The 15,059-nt window shown below is 38.7% G+C and overlaps 1 protein-coding gene across 5 annotated transcripts in view; it reads left to right on the top strand.

Annotated features, from left to right (window-relative positions):
- Positions 1–15,059, top strand: part of TENM1 (teneurin transmembrane protein 1) — a 570,240-nt gene that overhangs the window by 344,826 nt on the left and 210,355 nt on the right. For 4 of the 5 annotated variants that reach the window (XM_075835787.1, XM_075835786.1, XM_075835785.1 and 1 more), the window contains 3 exons: positions 748–900; positions 7,525–7,724; positions 12,136–12,346. In XM_075835787.1, the coding sequence (XP_075691902.1) occupies positions 748–900; positions 7,525–7,724; positions 12,136–12,346 (564 nt within the window). The remainder of the gene's footprint in view (positions 1–747; positions 901–7,524; positions 7,725–12,135; positions 12,347–15,059) is intronic. The other variant, XM_075835784.1, reaches the window with a different exon arrangement.

The following is a 15,059-nucleotide window of genomic DNA, read 5'->3' as shown; positions in this document are numbered from 1 at the left end:
GTAAAGGGCCAGTGAAAAAATAGGTTATCCTATTTTTGTCCGTTTTCACGGATCCCTCAATAGACTCAAGTCTATGAGGGATTGGTGAAAATGAGTCGCACACGGGTGCGAATCGGACGTGAAAAACTGATGTTTTTCACAGCTGATTTAACACACGCTCATTTGAATAAGGCTTAACTGTGTAACCATTGTTAAGCTCCCACAATGCAGTAGGGAAACTGAAACAGCCATGCAGCATGCTAGTATGAACATGTAATAGATACTATGTAGCTCTAATATGAGCTTAGTCATCTAAGTATTGCAGGATGTTTCTTTGTTTCCATTTTTTTTAAGACATTTGTAATTCATCATCTTAAGTGGATTCTCATTTATGGTGAAATGAATCAACTATGTTAATTAAGATTTGCTCTCTAGCATGATCACAGGACGCCAGTTAAACCTATTATCATACTATTTGTATTTAAACAAATGATTATTTCAGTACATATAGCAATAATTACCTCTCTGTCAGTGAGATAAATGTGCAGAAGAACAAAGCTTTCTTAAATTATGTACAGCGGTCAGTCTCCTGCTGCCTATACAGGATTTATGGCTTTGTTCTCACAATGTTAAATTCCATAAAGCAAAGCTGATAATAAGCATGAATTAGGGGATAAAGATGATGATTTCATAAATCAAGTATGTTTTTTTTTTTTTATCTGCACATATCTTTTCTGTCCTTGGGATTAATGTTTTCCTTTTTTATAGCAGTTCACTTGCTTGGTTTAACTTGGCAACTTCAACCAGTGGAGAGTCAGCTTTACGAGAATGGGGTCAGTAAAGGAAACAAAGGAGAGGCGTCAGCGGACACTACTTACTCACCACTTGGAGGAAAAGTAACTGATAAAGCAGAGAAAAAAGGTAATTATTATACAATATAATGGATTCTCATTTGTCATTTGTTTTAAGGAGTTTTGAAGGTATAACTTTATAACATATCTTTTTATTGGCCATATACTGTATTAGTAAACAGAAGTTAGAGCAGTAGCCAAAGTTTGAGAATTATTTTTCTTTATTAACAGAGATATTGCCAATTCCCTATTCAGTTGTGGCAGCCATTTGTGCAAAAGTGATAACAGATAGTGCAACCTTATCGGTTGTCACTTTGGAATTAGCTTCTCAGTAACTGATGGTAAAACTAGAAAATTATATTTATACAATGTGTTGACCAAATGATCGTTGATTTTCAACTTCTGAGAAGCTAATTCATAGTGGTAACCACTATGGCTGGACTTCCTAATGTCACTTTTGCAAAAATTCATTTGCGACAAATGCCAATAGCTCTATGGGTAAAACAACCATATTTACCTATAGTAACTTTGGTAAAAAACAAACTTCCTAATGAATAATATATGCAAATCTTGCTTTTGCTATATAGTTCTACAGGCACTGCATAGAGAACACAGCTGCATCTCCAAGTTGCAGAGATGAAAGGCTGGTGGTTCATATTGAAATGGACCACAGGTTCTCCCACCCACTGCATTACACAGATGGCCTTTGGTCCTCAGTGCTGAAGTTTGGATTTACCATTTATTGCTGACAGTGTTCTCTGAATGCAGGCAACATGGGTCTATTATCAGAGACATAGCCTAAAGCTTCGGAGCCCAAAAGCAAAATATGCAACAGGGCCCCCACCTACCATGTGCCATTTATAATACTGAAGTCTTCTTATGTGGAAGAGTCCCTTCAGACAACAGAGTCCGGTCACGACGGCATTATTCTGCTGATGGGACTGAAAGAAATGCCACTGGGAGGATGTTATCCTCTATCATTCAAACCTCTTCTGGATTTAAGTAATTGATGTTCAATATATTAAGGAATTGTTGATACAATGTTGTAATATACAAGCGATGTTCACCAAAGGTCAAAAATCTTTTTCAACCTATACTGTAACTGCTTGAAGGTTCGGAAAAAATCTGATGGGGCAAATGTAACAACAGAAACACATAAATAGTAGTCTCAGAGCATGACTCCCTTAGATATTTTTCTAAGCCTTTTTAAAGTTGTATCATATGTATGTACTCAACCTGGTTTGTATTTTCTTCTACATAAGAACTATTGTAGAAACAGATTTATTAAACTCAGTATATGTCAATGTCAACATATGGACAGTATCATTAATTTTACATCACAATATATATCTTATTCAATATTCTAATTGGTTTGGTAATGAATTTTCCAATGGAGACTTTGTAGAGAGTATATTCATTTCATTATAAAACCACTGTGAAATTGCTAAGACCCAACAAAATTCTTGCAAGTGAAACCTCAGTAGACTATGACTTCAGTGTAACAGACGCCAAGAAGAAAAGATCATCAAGAGATATTTTAATGAAGTCTCTTCTTCAAGAATAATGGTTTCAGCAGGGTATTGAGTTACACCATTAAGGAATCAGACAAATTATGTTCTTCTGCAGTTAGTTGAAATGCACGAATTTTATTAGGATAATAAAATTAATAATTTGGGTTTGACTATTGAAGGTTCACTGCAGTAAAATCTGTGAAATTGAGATGAAAGAAAATGTTACGTTTGCTATGATTTGTCTTATATTATTCTTAATGGATTTAAAGTTCAGCAAGTTGTATTTTAATTGACCCAATGGCGTTTATTTTTGTAAGCCTAGAAATTAGAACTTGCCCCCGGCCAACCAGGTCTGTATAGGTTTTTAAATTCGAAAATTTGACACCAATATTTTATTTCCAATTAAAAGTGGTTAAACAGACCAAAAATACAAAATACTGAAATATTAACCTAAGACTGGAGGCAAGCAAATGTTTTCCCGATTCATGTTTTTATGATTCTCCAACCTCTTCACAATTCGCTAGCCATTAGGATTTATTGGGTAAATTGATTTTCCATGTTTCAGATTTGCTTTTGACAACTAATAGGCAAATAATTTCTTCCATTGCATTCTATGGCCAGCGAATTGTGGAACATTCCATAGATCGGTTTATGTGGCGTTGGAAATTATAGATTTTATACAGACCTATCATTTAACATACAGCCATGTGTATGGCCAGCTTTAGTTCTGGATTATTAGATGACCATAAATCTTAACCAATCTGGTGGCTGCAGACTCTACTGGTGATTTTTTTTCTCAGTCCAGTATCATAATGCCCAGTATTATAATGATGCAGGTAAGAAAGAACAAGAAAAGTTGGAGGGCACTGTATTAGCACAAACTTGTCAAACAGTAAGGCTGGGTTCACACGACCACATTAACGTCCGTAATGGACGGACGTATTTCGGCCGGAAGTCCCGGACCGAACTCAGTGCAGGGAGCCGGGCTCCTAGCATCATAGTTATGTACGACGCTAGGAGCCCCTTCCTCGCTGCAGGACAACTGTCCCGTACTGAAAACATGATTACAGTACAGGACAGTTGTCCTGCAGCGAGGCAGGGACTCCTAGCATCGTACATAACTATGATGCTAGGAGCCCGGCTCTCTGCACTGTGTTCGGTCCGGTACTTGCGGCCGAAATACGTCCGTCAATTACGAACGTAATTAGTGTGTGTGCACATACCCTTATTGTTGGTGAGCCCACCAGACCTAACATAGCATCATTATAAAGCCATGGACTTCATGCAAACCTTCGACATGAACTATTATGTGGCATCTGCAGTTGGACCCCTCTGTCCTTCATTATTGGTAGATTAAGGGTGAATCCTAAAATTCTTACTGCAGTAAGTAAAGATGTTAAAAATCCAAATCTGAAAAAAAATAAAAAATAAAAATTGTATGGCTGAAGAATGTTGTTAAATGAAACCCAAAGTAGTTAACAGAAAATATATTTTTACTCAGTTTTGAAGTCCCAGTGTGAATCATAAGTGGCTGCTGGATTGGTTTTCAAAGATTTTAATAAGTTAGGATTAGCGAGGTATACGCTGGCAGAAAGAATCCAGCCACAAAAATCAATGTTAAAATAAGTGGAATTTTTATTAAGCATTTTATAAGTTCATAGGAGAATACCCTTGGAAATAGCAATAAAAAAGGGAACATTCTTGCAAAAAAACTATTTTATGAGCTTATGTTGCTGCTGCATTACAAACAGCAAGAAAGAAAGAAAGACTTCAGCCAGTCACAGTAAAGTGCATATACAATGTAGTAAGACACAAAGGTCTTTAAAGAAAGTCCTTTGTTAAGTCCCTGTATATAACTGTATGTTGTAAAATGAATGACATTTTATAATGACAATAAAATGGCAGCAGAATCATAGTAATGATAAAGTGTACCGATATACAATAGTTAAATATAATCCTGGTAATGTATGTTCTGTATGTTTAGTGCTTGACATTTATGACACTATGGATTATAGAAACCTGCATGCTCATTCACTGCAAAGCTCAGCAAGACATTGCTTGATTCCTTAATATTTAATACAGAGCGGATTAAAACACTCTAAAGCTTATCCCTGTTGCTTCATGGAGTTTTTTATTTTTTTCAGCATCCACAATAAAATCAGTGCAGATACAAATTGTTCTGAGCATTGGTCTATAGATAAGTACATGAAATATGCCATTGTTCAACTTCTTTCCACTTGTCAACTTCTCAGTCCTATTGTGAGAGTGTGAAAAAACGCCAAAATATCTTATTGGCTATTGAGGATTCAACAAAAGTGAGATATTCAAGCTTCTTGAACAAGCCAAGATGATGTGTTAATTAAAAAGACAAATTATAATTTCCACAACAAAGGATTTGATTTGCCAGGACAAAAAGAGATGCAGTGCGACATGTATTCACTTCACAATGCATGATGCTATAGGTCTTAGCAGAGCAGTATTGTGAGAATTCAGTGTCATGTAAATAAAATACACCTGATAGCTTGTATGATTTAATATCCTGCTCGTACTCATTTTAATTTCAATCGGATTTAATCTTAGACTGTTCACACAGGTCGGATAGGCCATAGGCTTATCTTGGATTTCTGCCGGGGATGTGCAATTTGAAGTGCCGTGAATCCGCATAAGGATTAGGCCCAAGCAATGGGGGCTAATCCTCGTGCTGAAATCCGCCTGCTTTTCCATGCGGAATCTGCGGGAATAAATAGCATTCTACTTGTTCTCACAGATTTCTCTTTTGGCGACATGGACAAGCATCCACGTTGAAATTTTCCACAACAAGGTTGTGGAAACTCCATTCACATGCATGGGATGCGGAACGTTATGAGATTTGACATGGATTTGGGTGCAGAGTTCACACCTAAATTTGTGTCAGATCCTAAATGTGTGAACAGGGCATCTCATCATAATATTCCTTTATCCACTTATGAATTTTACAATCTGGAATGACACTCAGACCGTAAAAAGTATTTGATTACTCATGTTTAGATATGGGCAGACATGCCTTATGTGCAATTTGTCCAGCTGCACAGGGGCTACAAGGCATAGGGACCCACCACCAGCATAAAAAAGATAACGGCTCTTCCTACTGGCTGTTAGATTGCATTAAAGAGGCTGTTGATGATTCACTTGGCTCACAATTACTGTGATCCACCAGAGGAATTGGCACACCAGTCAAGGAATTGATAGAGAAACAAGAGCGATGAACTCTATGATCCTCACTCTTGACAAATCAGCTGTTGTATAATAAGTGATACTGTCCTTCCACAAGGATCTATGCTGTCTCTGTCCATCCCTGTGTTTAGACCTTCTGCCATATGGCTTCCACTGTATGGCACTGAATTCTCTGCTAGAAGCAATGTCTCTAGGGGAGAACACCTCCCTCATTTGGAATGCAATATTTTTCTCATACATATACGAATATGTCCAAAAAATACAATATCTCCATTTGCCTCTGTATCAGGCACCTAGATTTCTATAGGTGCCATATTATGAATCCATTATACAGGCATGTGCATGAGTCCTAATTGTGGGATTTTACTATCCATTAGAAAACTCAAAGCCTTAGACAGAATATCAGTGATCTTGGCATCCAAACACTAAGGGCTCTTGTACACGACTGTGTGTGCTTCTGTGATCCATGGAAAAATAATACATGTTCTATCTCTCCACGGATCGGAGAGTCGGGTCCGTTTTCACCTACCCGATTAACCCGCTAAAGTGAATGGGTCCGTGAAAACTATCGGGTGCCACTCGGATGTAGTGAAAAATGGCCTGAGTGGCACTCGGTCTTGTGCAAGTGGGCTATGCGCCATTTTACCCTGTCCAACATATTACCCTGTAATGTTATATTTCTATGCAGTAACATTAGCATTGTAAGCCTCTATTTTTTAAAGACCATCACACACAAATAACCTCTTAATGATCCGTGTTATTATTGCTGTAGCTGGTCCAAGTCAATTCAATGTGTGCTTGATATCACTCACATCCCTTATACCACAGGGACTTCTGCATCTGCCTAAAATACATTGGAAGTAATCCAGCCCTGATGCTATCATTCTGTGCACATAAAAGCTTGTTTGGAGGTTGTGTGCCAGCTATTTGCTGACCTTTTTATTTTGATGCTTCTCCTAGACATGAAAGAGCCAAGGCCAACTAATATGATATCATATTATTTATTGGCACTAGAGTATGCTACATACTAATAATTAGGATTATTATATTCAAATAAGAAATGTAGGGAATGAGAATTATAGCATTGAAAGTCTGTAAAAGAAATGTATTGTATAAAAAGTTAAGCTTTTCAGGTTGATTTACTAAATTATTGTACACTAATTGTAAATATGTTTTTGGTTTTTTTCAATAGTTATAAAGCAAGAAACAGGTTGTAATTTGAAATACCATTTTATTTTAGTTTTTCAATCCTGAGCTCCATAGTTTCTTCCTACCAAGTTGTACAATTGGGAGGGAAAAAGGGGCGATTGCCGAGGTTTTTCAACTACAACTGTAGCAAGCGGCCTCTACCCCTCAGTTGCATTCAGCTCTTCCAAGACCCTCCTAGTAGCAAACGATGGGAGTTTGAAAAAATGTCAAGTGTACCTCCAACACTAAGTGTTTTTTCTTTTAGTAATTTTTGATTAATAATGTTTGGAGCTCCATTCGGTTTGCATGGAGCTCTAATGTCTTATGTGTCTACACTGCTAACAAGAAAAAATGTGGTGGTGGTTGAGGGTACATATTTACTGCCATAGGGTAAGGGGGAAAACAGCTGCCACATACTGATGACAGTCCTTATCCCTTAGTGGAAAAAATTATCTAACAGGTTAAAATGTAACATATTTATCTACCCAAAAGCAAACACTGGGGGACAGTGGGACTACCCTCATACACATGAGATTGTTGTTGGGTTATGTTGAATTTGGCAGGATCTGCCAATAATTTGCTAATATGTATGTCCAGTGTAAATTATAAATGCATTTTATGATATGGCTACTCGGAAGGGACTCACACCAAATTTTTGCCCTGGGACCTCCACCGATCTTGATCCAACTTTTGAGTTATTGTAATCTTTTATTATTTCTATGCTATGGATTTTGTAGAAATGTCTAGTTGCATTTCACCTACTTTGGTGTTTGTGTCTGCAGTGTATCAAAGAGGAAGAGCAATTGACTCTGGAGAAGTTGAAATTGGGAAGCAGATTGAACAGATTATTCCACCTGGTTTATTCTGGCGTTTTCAAGTTACAATTCACCATCCAATGTACTTAAAATTCAATGTTTCCTTCTCAAAAGACTCTCTTCTTGGCATATATGGAAGGAGAAATATCCCACCTACTCACACACAGGTACTTAATATGCTTCCCTCAGCTACTGATGTTACCATAGAAGCAGCATATAGTTGAAATATAATGACTGAAATTTTTTTTTTTTATTGTACCTTAAATATTCTGAGAGGTGTCTATGTCCATTTTCTACTTTACTAATTGGTAGAAATCTGACATATTGAGTTAACAAAAAAAAGTAAAATCTGGTGAAAATCCAGCAAATTTTCTGTATATAAATGTCAGTACTATGCTTAGAAAGACCATTCCTTATTTTAAAGTATAGTATAGGATAGATAGATAGATAGATAGATAGATAGATAGATAGATAGATAGATAGATAGATAGATAGATAGATAGATAGATAGATAGATAGATAGATAGATAGATAGATAGATAGATAGATATTAATCTCAACAGAAAAATTTTGTTGTTGACAACAGCTCCACCAAAACATACATAGTAGTTACACCAAAGAAATAACAGTATCACTGTTAATACAGTAATTAAAATAGCACAAATAAAAACATATAAATACAATGCCATACACAATACTTTCATAAATTTCAATATTTTAAAAATACAATACAATACCCCTTCCCCCTATAGTCTTGGATTCTGTAGCTGTCTGGAGTTATTATAAAGTGTAATATACAGCAGCAAAATTAAATATATCTCCTATTAAAATAAATATGTTGCTTTTAAACGACATCATGTAGTGGATATAAATCATTATTAGCAATGTCTATAAACTTCTGCATCACTCTCCTGTCTGTCACCAGTCCAACGCTTTCATACGTTCCATTAATCTTCCACAAACATTGAAAGACCTCAACTTCCTACAAAACACAATCTACTCTCCCTTTTCATAGGTCTTCTTGTAATAAACTCTCCATTCCAATTTATTATACAAGTACACACCCAAATACTTAGAATTATCCACCACTTGTACAAATTGACCACCTAAACATACGGGCACAACTTTACCTTGTTTCCTACTAAAGTCAATTATAATTTCATTTGTTTTACCCACATTTAACTGCAGTTAGATTTGCACCATGTTACAAAATCAAGACCTTTCTATATTCTTTTTCACACACCCCCTACTACAACCTACAATCACTGAGTCATTTGAATACTTCTGCAAATGACACCATTCTGACCTTTATTAAAAATCAGAGGTATATACTGAAAAGAAAAATGGGGCCCACACCGTACCTTGCACAACTCCTACACTACTCGTTACCCTCTCATACATACATGTTTCTAACCAAACAAATTTTGGCCTATTCAGCATGTAGTTAATTACCCAATTATACACTTGTCTCTCAGCTGTTATGCTACCTAACGTCTCCCTAAACAGGGCCGGTTGGATAGTGTTAAATGCGCTTGAAAAATCCAAAAAGGTAATTCTCACATAATGACAAACACAGTCGGAGTGTGGATCACAGCATCCTCCACCCCCATTTTTGACCAATAAACAAACTACAAAGGATCCATCACTTTACTAATATGTAATAACAAAGAAGATAAAATTTATCTTTCCAACACTTTCATAACATGCGGTGTCAGAGCAACTGGCCTAAAATCATAAGGTGTCATTGGGTTACCAATATTTGGAACCGGCACCACAAATGAAATTTTTCATAACATGGGGACATGCTGCAGATGTAAAATCTGGTTATAAAGGGTAGCAAAAACATTGCACAGTTGTTCTGCACACACTTCAAATACTCTCGTCGGTAATCTATCTGGGTCTGCCTAACTTCAATTTCCCAAACTCCTTTCTCTCCTCCATTGCTGTAACCACTTTGGTTGGCTGAAAATCCTTCGCAGCACTATCCTCATTCTCCATCCCACCGACAACATCAGAATCCATAATTATATCAGGTACATCATCCCATCACCACTCGGGTTACTAAACGTCTTAAAAAAACATTGAGATCATTACCTGTATTCAAATAACCCCATTATAGAGACCTCTTTCTATTAAATCCAATAATCTGTTTCATACCTGACCCCAATATCATTCCTCACTATCTACTGTTTAGTTTTTTCCTGTACACTCCCTGTCTTTGCCACACACTCTTCTGTAATAACCTTAGCACAATCCTCAACTGGTCCCTGTCCTACATTCTAAAAGCTTCTTTCTTCCTATTTAATAACTTTAGATCTTTTGTTACCCACGGCTTATTGTTCGGAAAACAAGTTACGGTTTCTGAAAGTATAATACTATCTATAAAAAAATAAATCTGTAACCTGTAAATCTGTCACCACATTCACAGACCCATCAACATCATTCCTAGCTGTTCCCAACAACATATCCCAATCAGTAGTCTCAAAACACTACCGTAGCTCATCCACGGCCTTACGAGTCCATTCCTTCATCTGCCTTTTAACCACGGGCTGCCGCACCACCACTGGGCGATAAACAGACTGTAACAGAACCAAATTATGATCCGATTACTCCAGAGGTGGTATGCCAGAGGATCTATATGCACCCTTTGTATTCACATACAAGAGATCAAGAGCCTTATTCCCATGTTGTAGAACACTTCACCACTTTATGGAAATGTGAGATAATCGCAGAAACAGACACATGATAAAAATCTCCAGTAATTACCATAAAAGAATTAGGGTACATTGTCAGAAGTCTTGACATTACAGCCGACAAAACATCACATGTTACAGATATATTAGCTGATTGTGGCATATACACCATTATAAATACCACTACCAAGAATGACCATCACTTCATCTGGCACAACACAATCTAAAGGATTAAATGGGTGCAAACAAGAAAAGATTGAACGTGTTAGTACATTAGTTGGGCGTCAGCAGCATATTATGGATCCGCACAACATGGATATGTAATACAGCTGTGTGCATGGGCCCTAAAAGTGATCTTCTAGCATGTTAAAGAGGCTCTGTCACCAGATTTTCAAACCCCTATCTCGTATTGCAGCAGATCGGCGCTGCAATGTAGATCACAGTAATGTGTTTTTTTTTTCAAAAACAAGCATTTTTGGCCAAGTTATGAGCATTTTTATATTTATGCAAATGAGCCTTTCTTAAGTACAACTGGGCGTGTTTAAAGTTAAGTACAAGTGGGCGTGTATTGTGTGTGTACATCTGGGCGTTTTTACTTGTTTTACTAGCTGGGCATTGTGAATAGAAGTGTATGATGCTGACAAATCAGCATCATCCACTTCTCTTCGTTAACACCCAGCTTCTGGCCGTGCACAGCGTGTTCTCGAGAGATCACGCTGTGACGTCGCTTCCGACGAGCGAAGACACATCGGCACCAGGCGACAGAGGCTACAGTTGATTCTGCAGCAGCATCGGCGTTTGCAGGTAAGTCGATGTAGCCTCTGTCGCCTGGTGCCGATGTGTCCTCGCTCGTCCGACACGATGCAGGACCTGGGGCAGGAAGTGACGTCACAGCATGATCTCTCGAGAACACGCTGTGTGTCTGTGCACTGCCAGAAGCTGGGTGGTAACGAAGAGAAGTGGATGATGCTGATTCGTCAGCATCATACACTTCTATTCACAACGCCCAGCTAGTAAAACAAGTAAAAATGCCCAGATGTACACACACAATACACGCCCACTTGTACTTAACTTTAAACACGCCCAGTTGTACTTAAGAAATGCTCATTTGCATAAATATAAAAATGCTCATAACTTGGCCAAAAATGCTCGTTTTTTTTAAAAAAAAAACGTTACTGTAATCTACATTGCAGCGCCAATCTGCTGCAATACGAGTTGGGGGTTTGAAAATCTGGTGACAGAGCCTCTTTAAGAGGTCAAATTAGTTGAGGTTGGTGAGCTCAGACCCTTGCTAATCACACAGAACTCTAAAGTTCTGCTTAGAGATTTACACATTGAATCTCAGACACAATCTCTATGGGAAGTGCCATTAAAAATCAGCAACAATTTTCTGTGATGGAAATTCCAAAGCTGCACAAAGTAGTTTAGGTACTCTGTAGATTACAATGGCCCATTGTTTGGAAACACCCCCCGGTGATGTCATCTTGCGACATGTCTTTATGGCATATCAGAGGATCACATATCTATGAATTTCCCATTTAACGGAAAGTTCTAAGGTCTGAAAATGTCTATGTTTGTCTGTTGGTAAGAGGAATGATGTTCCAAAAAACTGGAGCAGCACAAGAGGAATCTTAGAACCATATGTGCCAGACATGAATCCAAATCAACTGCTTGCTTTGCTTTCTTAAAAATATGTAAGTTTATTTGTTGCAGTGAACTATAAAACAAAGGTTCAACTGCACAAATAACTGATATTATATATTGTATTATTTTATAATAAAAACATTGGTTTTGACATTTTGTACCATCTACAACACTATGTAAAGTTGAGATACGCCCTATATCCAGCCTAATCCAATGTAAATTGTGCTTGATCTCCACACAGTTTGATTTTGTAAAGCTAATGGATGGGAAACACTTGAAAAAGCAAGAACCAAAAAATGTAGCAAACCTACAGCATGCACCTCGGAGTATCTTTCTTCCATCTTTACAAGAGACAGGTTTCATTGAATACATGGATCAAGGTGCCTGGCATTTAGCTTTTTACAATGATGGCAAAAAAATTGAGCAAGTCCTAGTATTAACAACAGCAATTGGTAAGTATTCTCCATATATTCCATCAGTAACCAATGTTAAGATGTTCAGAACAATAAAATGCAGGGAGAGATTTATTAATGATGTTGTAGGATGCATATTTTCGTAAAATCGTAAAATCGTAAAAATTTGCAAAATGGCGCAAGGCATGTTACATACTTTTATTTTCCATACGCCACGTACATTTACACCCAGGTGTGTAGCTATAGAAATTGCGGAGGTAGCAGCAGCACCAAGGCCCTGGTGACTGAGGGGACATAAAGGCAAAAAATAAGACACCAGTATTATAAATATTAGTTGGGGGACCTGTTACAGATTTTGCACTGAGGTCCACGAACAATATTGTATGCAACTATATTTTGCTCCAAGAAATGCACATCTTTAATAAATTTGGTGCATTGTGCGTAGTCCCGATACATAGTACTGTATAAGGAAATACTAAACTATCTATTATGTTTAAGCAGTAAAGTAAGAGCTTCCGTATCAGTGGGTTTCTGTAGCAACCGGCCCGCCCTACCTCCCCTGCAGCATCTCCCGACCTTTCTTCCAAATTTTAAGCAGGGAGTTGGCGTTACACTTGAAGAGTAGCCATATGTTCGAGATACGCCTTTGCTTGAAGTAAAAGTAATTGCATTCATTGTAATCCCCTAGTATACTTTACTTAAAGCGTATATAACCTTTCAGGTGACTTTTCAGAATAAGCTGTCATGTTTGTACATGAGGAAAAACACAATTTCTAACCATTATATAACTTATATTCTGCATTGTTTAGCAGTCTCTATCTCTAATTCTCAGTTTTCTATGAGCTAATGAGTGGAGCCCAACAGATATCATGTCTTCTTAAAACTGCACCCATTGAGAGGAGATCTGCTCTCCTACCTCTCTGTAGCACACCCTCAAAACGGCACTAACATGGAGGCCATCATACAGCAGTACTAAGCAGTGTAGCTGTGAATACAGCACTGGGGTGAGATTTAACACTTACTCAAAGATGCAGCAGCATCTCTGTGTGTGTCCCTTCCTCTCTCTCTCACTCTGCTCCTGCTCCCAACTCCACGCTCCACTCTCTATAGAATTCGATAGGTAGCTGTAACCTAAGGGTATGTGCACACACACTAATTACGTCCGTAATTGACGGACGTATTTCGGCCGCAAGTACCGGACCGAACACAGTGCAGGGAGCCGGGCTCCTAGCATCATACTTATGTACGATGCTAGGAGTCCCTGCATCGCTGCAGGACAACTGTCCCGTACTGTAATCATGTTTTCAGTACGGGACAGTTGTCCTGCAGCGAGGCAGGGACTCCTAGCGTCGTACATAACTATGATGCTAGGAGCCCGGCTCCCTGCACTGTGTCCGGTCCGTCAATTACGGACGTAATTAGTGTGTGTGCACATAGCCTAAGGCTGGATTCACACGAGCATGTTCGGTCCGTAAAAGATGGAACGTATTTAGACCGCAAGTTCCGGACCGAACACACTGCAGGGAGCCGGGCTCCTAGCATCAGAGTTATGTACGACACTAGGAGTCCCTGCCTCGCTGCGGGACAACTGTAATCATGTTTTCAGTACAGGACAGTAGTTCCACGGAGAGGCAAGGGACTCCTAGCGTCGTACATAACTATGATGCTATGAGCCCGGCTCCCTGCAGTGTGTTCGGTCCGGGACTTGCGGCCGAAATACATTCCGTCCTTTACAGACTGAACATGCTCGTGTGAATCCAGCCTAATCCTTCAGTGAGCTGATATTCTGTCTTGTATTGAGAAGACAGAATAAGCAGTAAATTCAGAATGAGTGAACAGTTTGGTGGGCATTAAGGAGCCTGATAAGTCAAGAAAGGCATTTAGGTATATATACGGCGCTGTCGGGAGGTGCTTCCCGCAAAGCGCCGTATATGTACGGCGCAGTGATGGTGCGGGCTCAGAAGCAGAGCCGGCACCATCACCGCGGGGTGACAGCTGTATTATACAGCTGGCACCCTCCTGTAACTGCCAGGACCGGAGCTATTCTCCGATCCGGCAGATTAACCCCTCAGATGCTGCGCTCAATAGAGCGCAGCATCTGATAGCTTTTCACCCGATCGGCAACCCAGTGATGCAATCGCTGGGTTGCTGTGGCAATCGGATGCCAGAAAATGGCGTCCGAGTCTGCCTTGTACGGGAGGCGATGAGGACCCGCCTGCGGCGTGTCCTCATAGGCTTGCTGTCAATGAATAACTGACAGCGCTAATACACTGCACTACGTATGTAGTGCAGTGTATTAGAGTAGCGATCGGGGCATCAGGCCCTCATGTCCCCTAGTGGGACAAGTAAAAAAAAGTAAATAAAAATGTGGTAAAACAATAAAAACACACACACATCAAATAAAAATAAAGCTAAACTGACTTTTTTCCCATAGTAAGTCTTTTATTATGGGAAAAACCGTAAAAATCAAAAAAACTATACATAATTGGTATTGCCGCGTCCGTAACGACCCAAACTACAAAACTATTATGTAATTTATCCCACACGGTGAACGTGGTAAGAAAAAAAACATGAAAAACAACGCCAGAATCTTTGTTTTTAGGTCACATCTCCTTCCAAAAAATGCTATAGAAAGTGATCAAAAAGTCACATTTACTCCAGTACTAATAAAAAACGACAATCCGTGCCGCAAAAAATAATCCCTGACACCGCTTTGTGCACGCAAAAATAATAAAGTTATGGGTCTTACAAT

The sequence above is a fragment of the Rhinoderma darwinii genome, chromosome 8 (assembly GCF_050947455.1).
Source record: "Rhinoderma darwinii isolate aRhiDar2 chromosome 8, aRhiDar2.hap1, whole genome shotgun sequence".
Lineage (NCBI taxonomy): Eukaryota > Metazoa > Chordata > Amphibia > Anura > Rhinodermatidae > Rhinoderma > Rhinoderma darwinii.
Note: the sequence above shows the minus strand (reverse complement) of the source record. Positions and strands in the feature narration are given on the sequence as shown.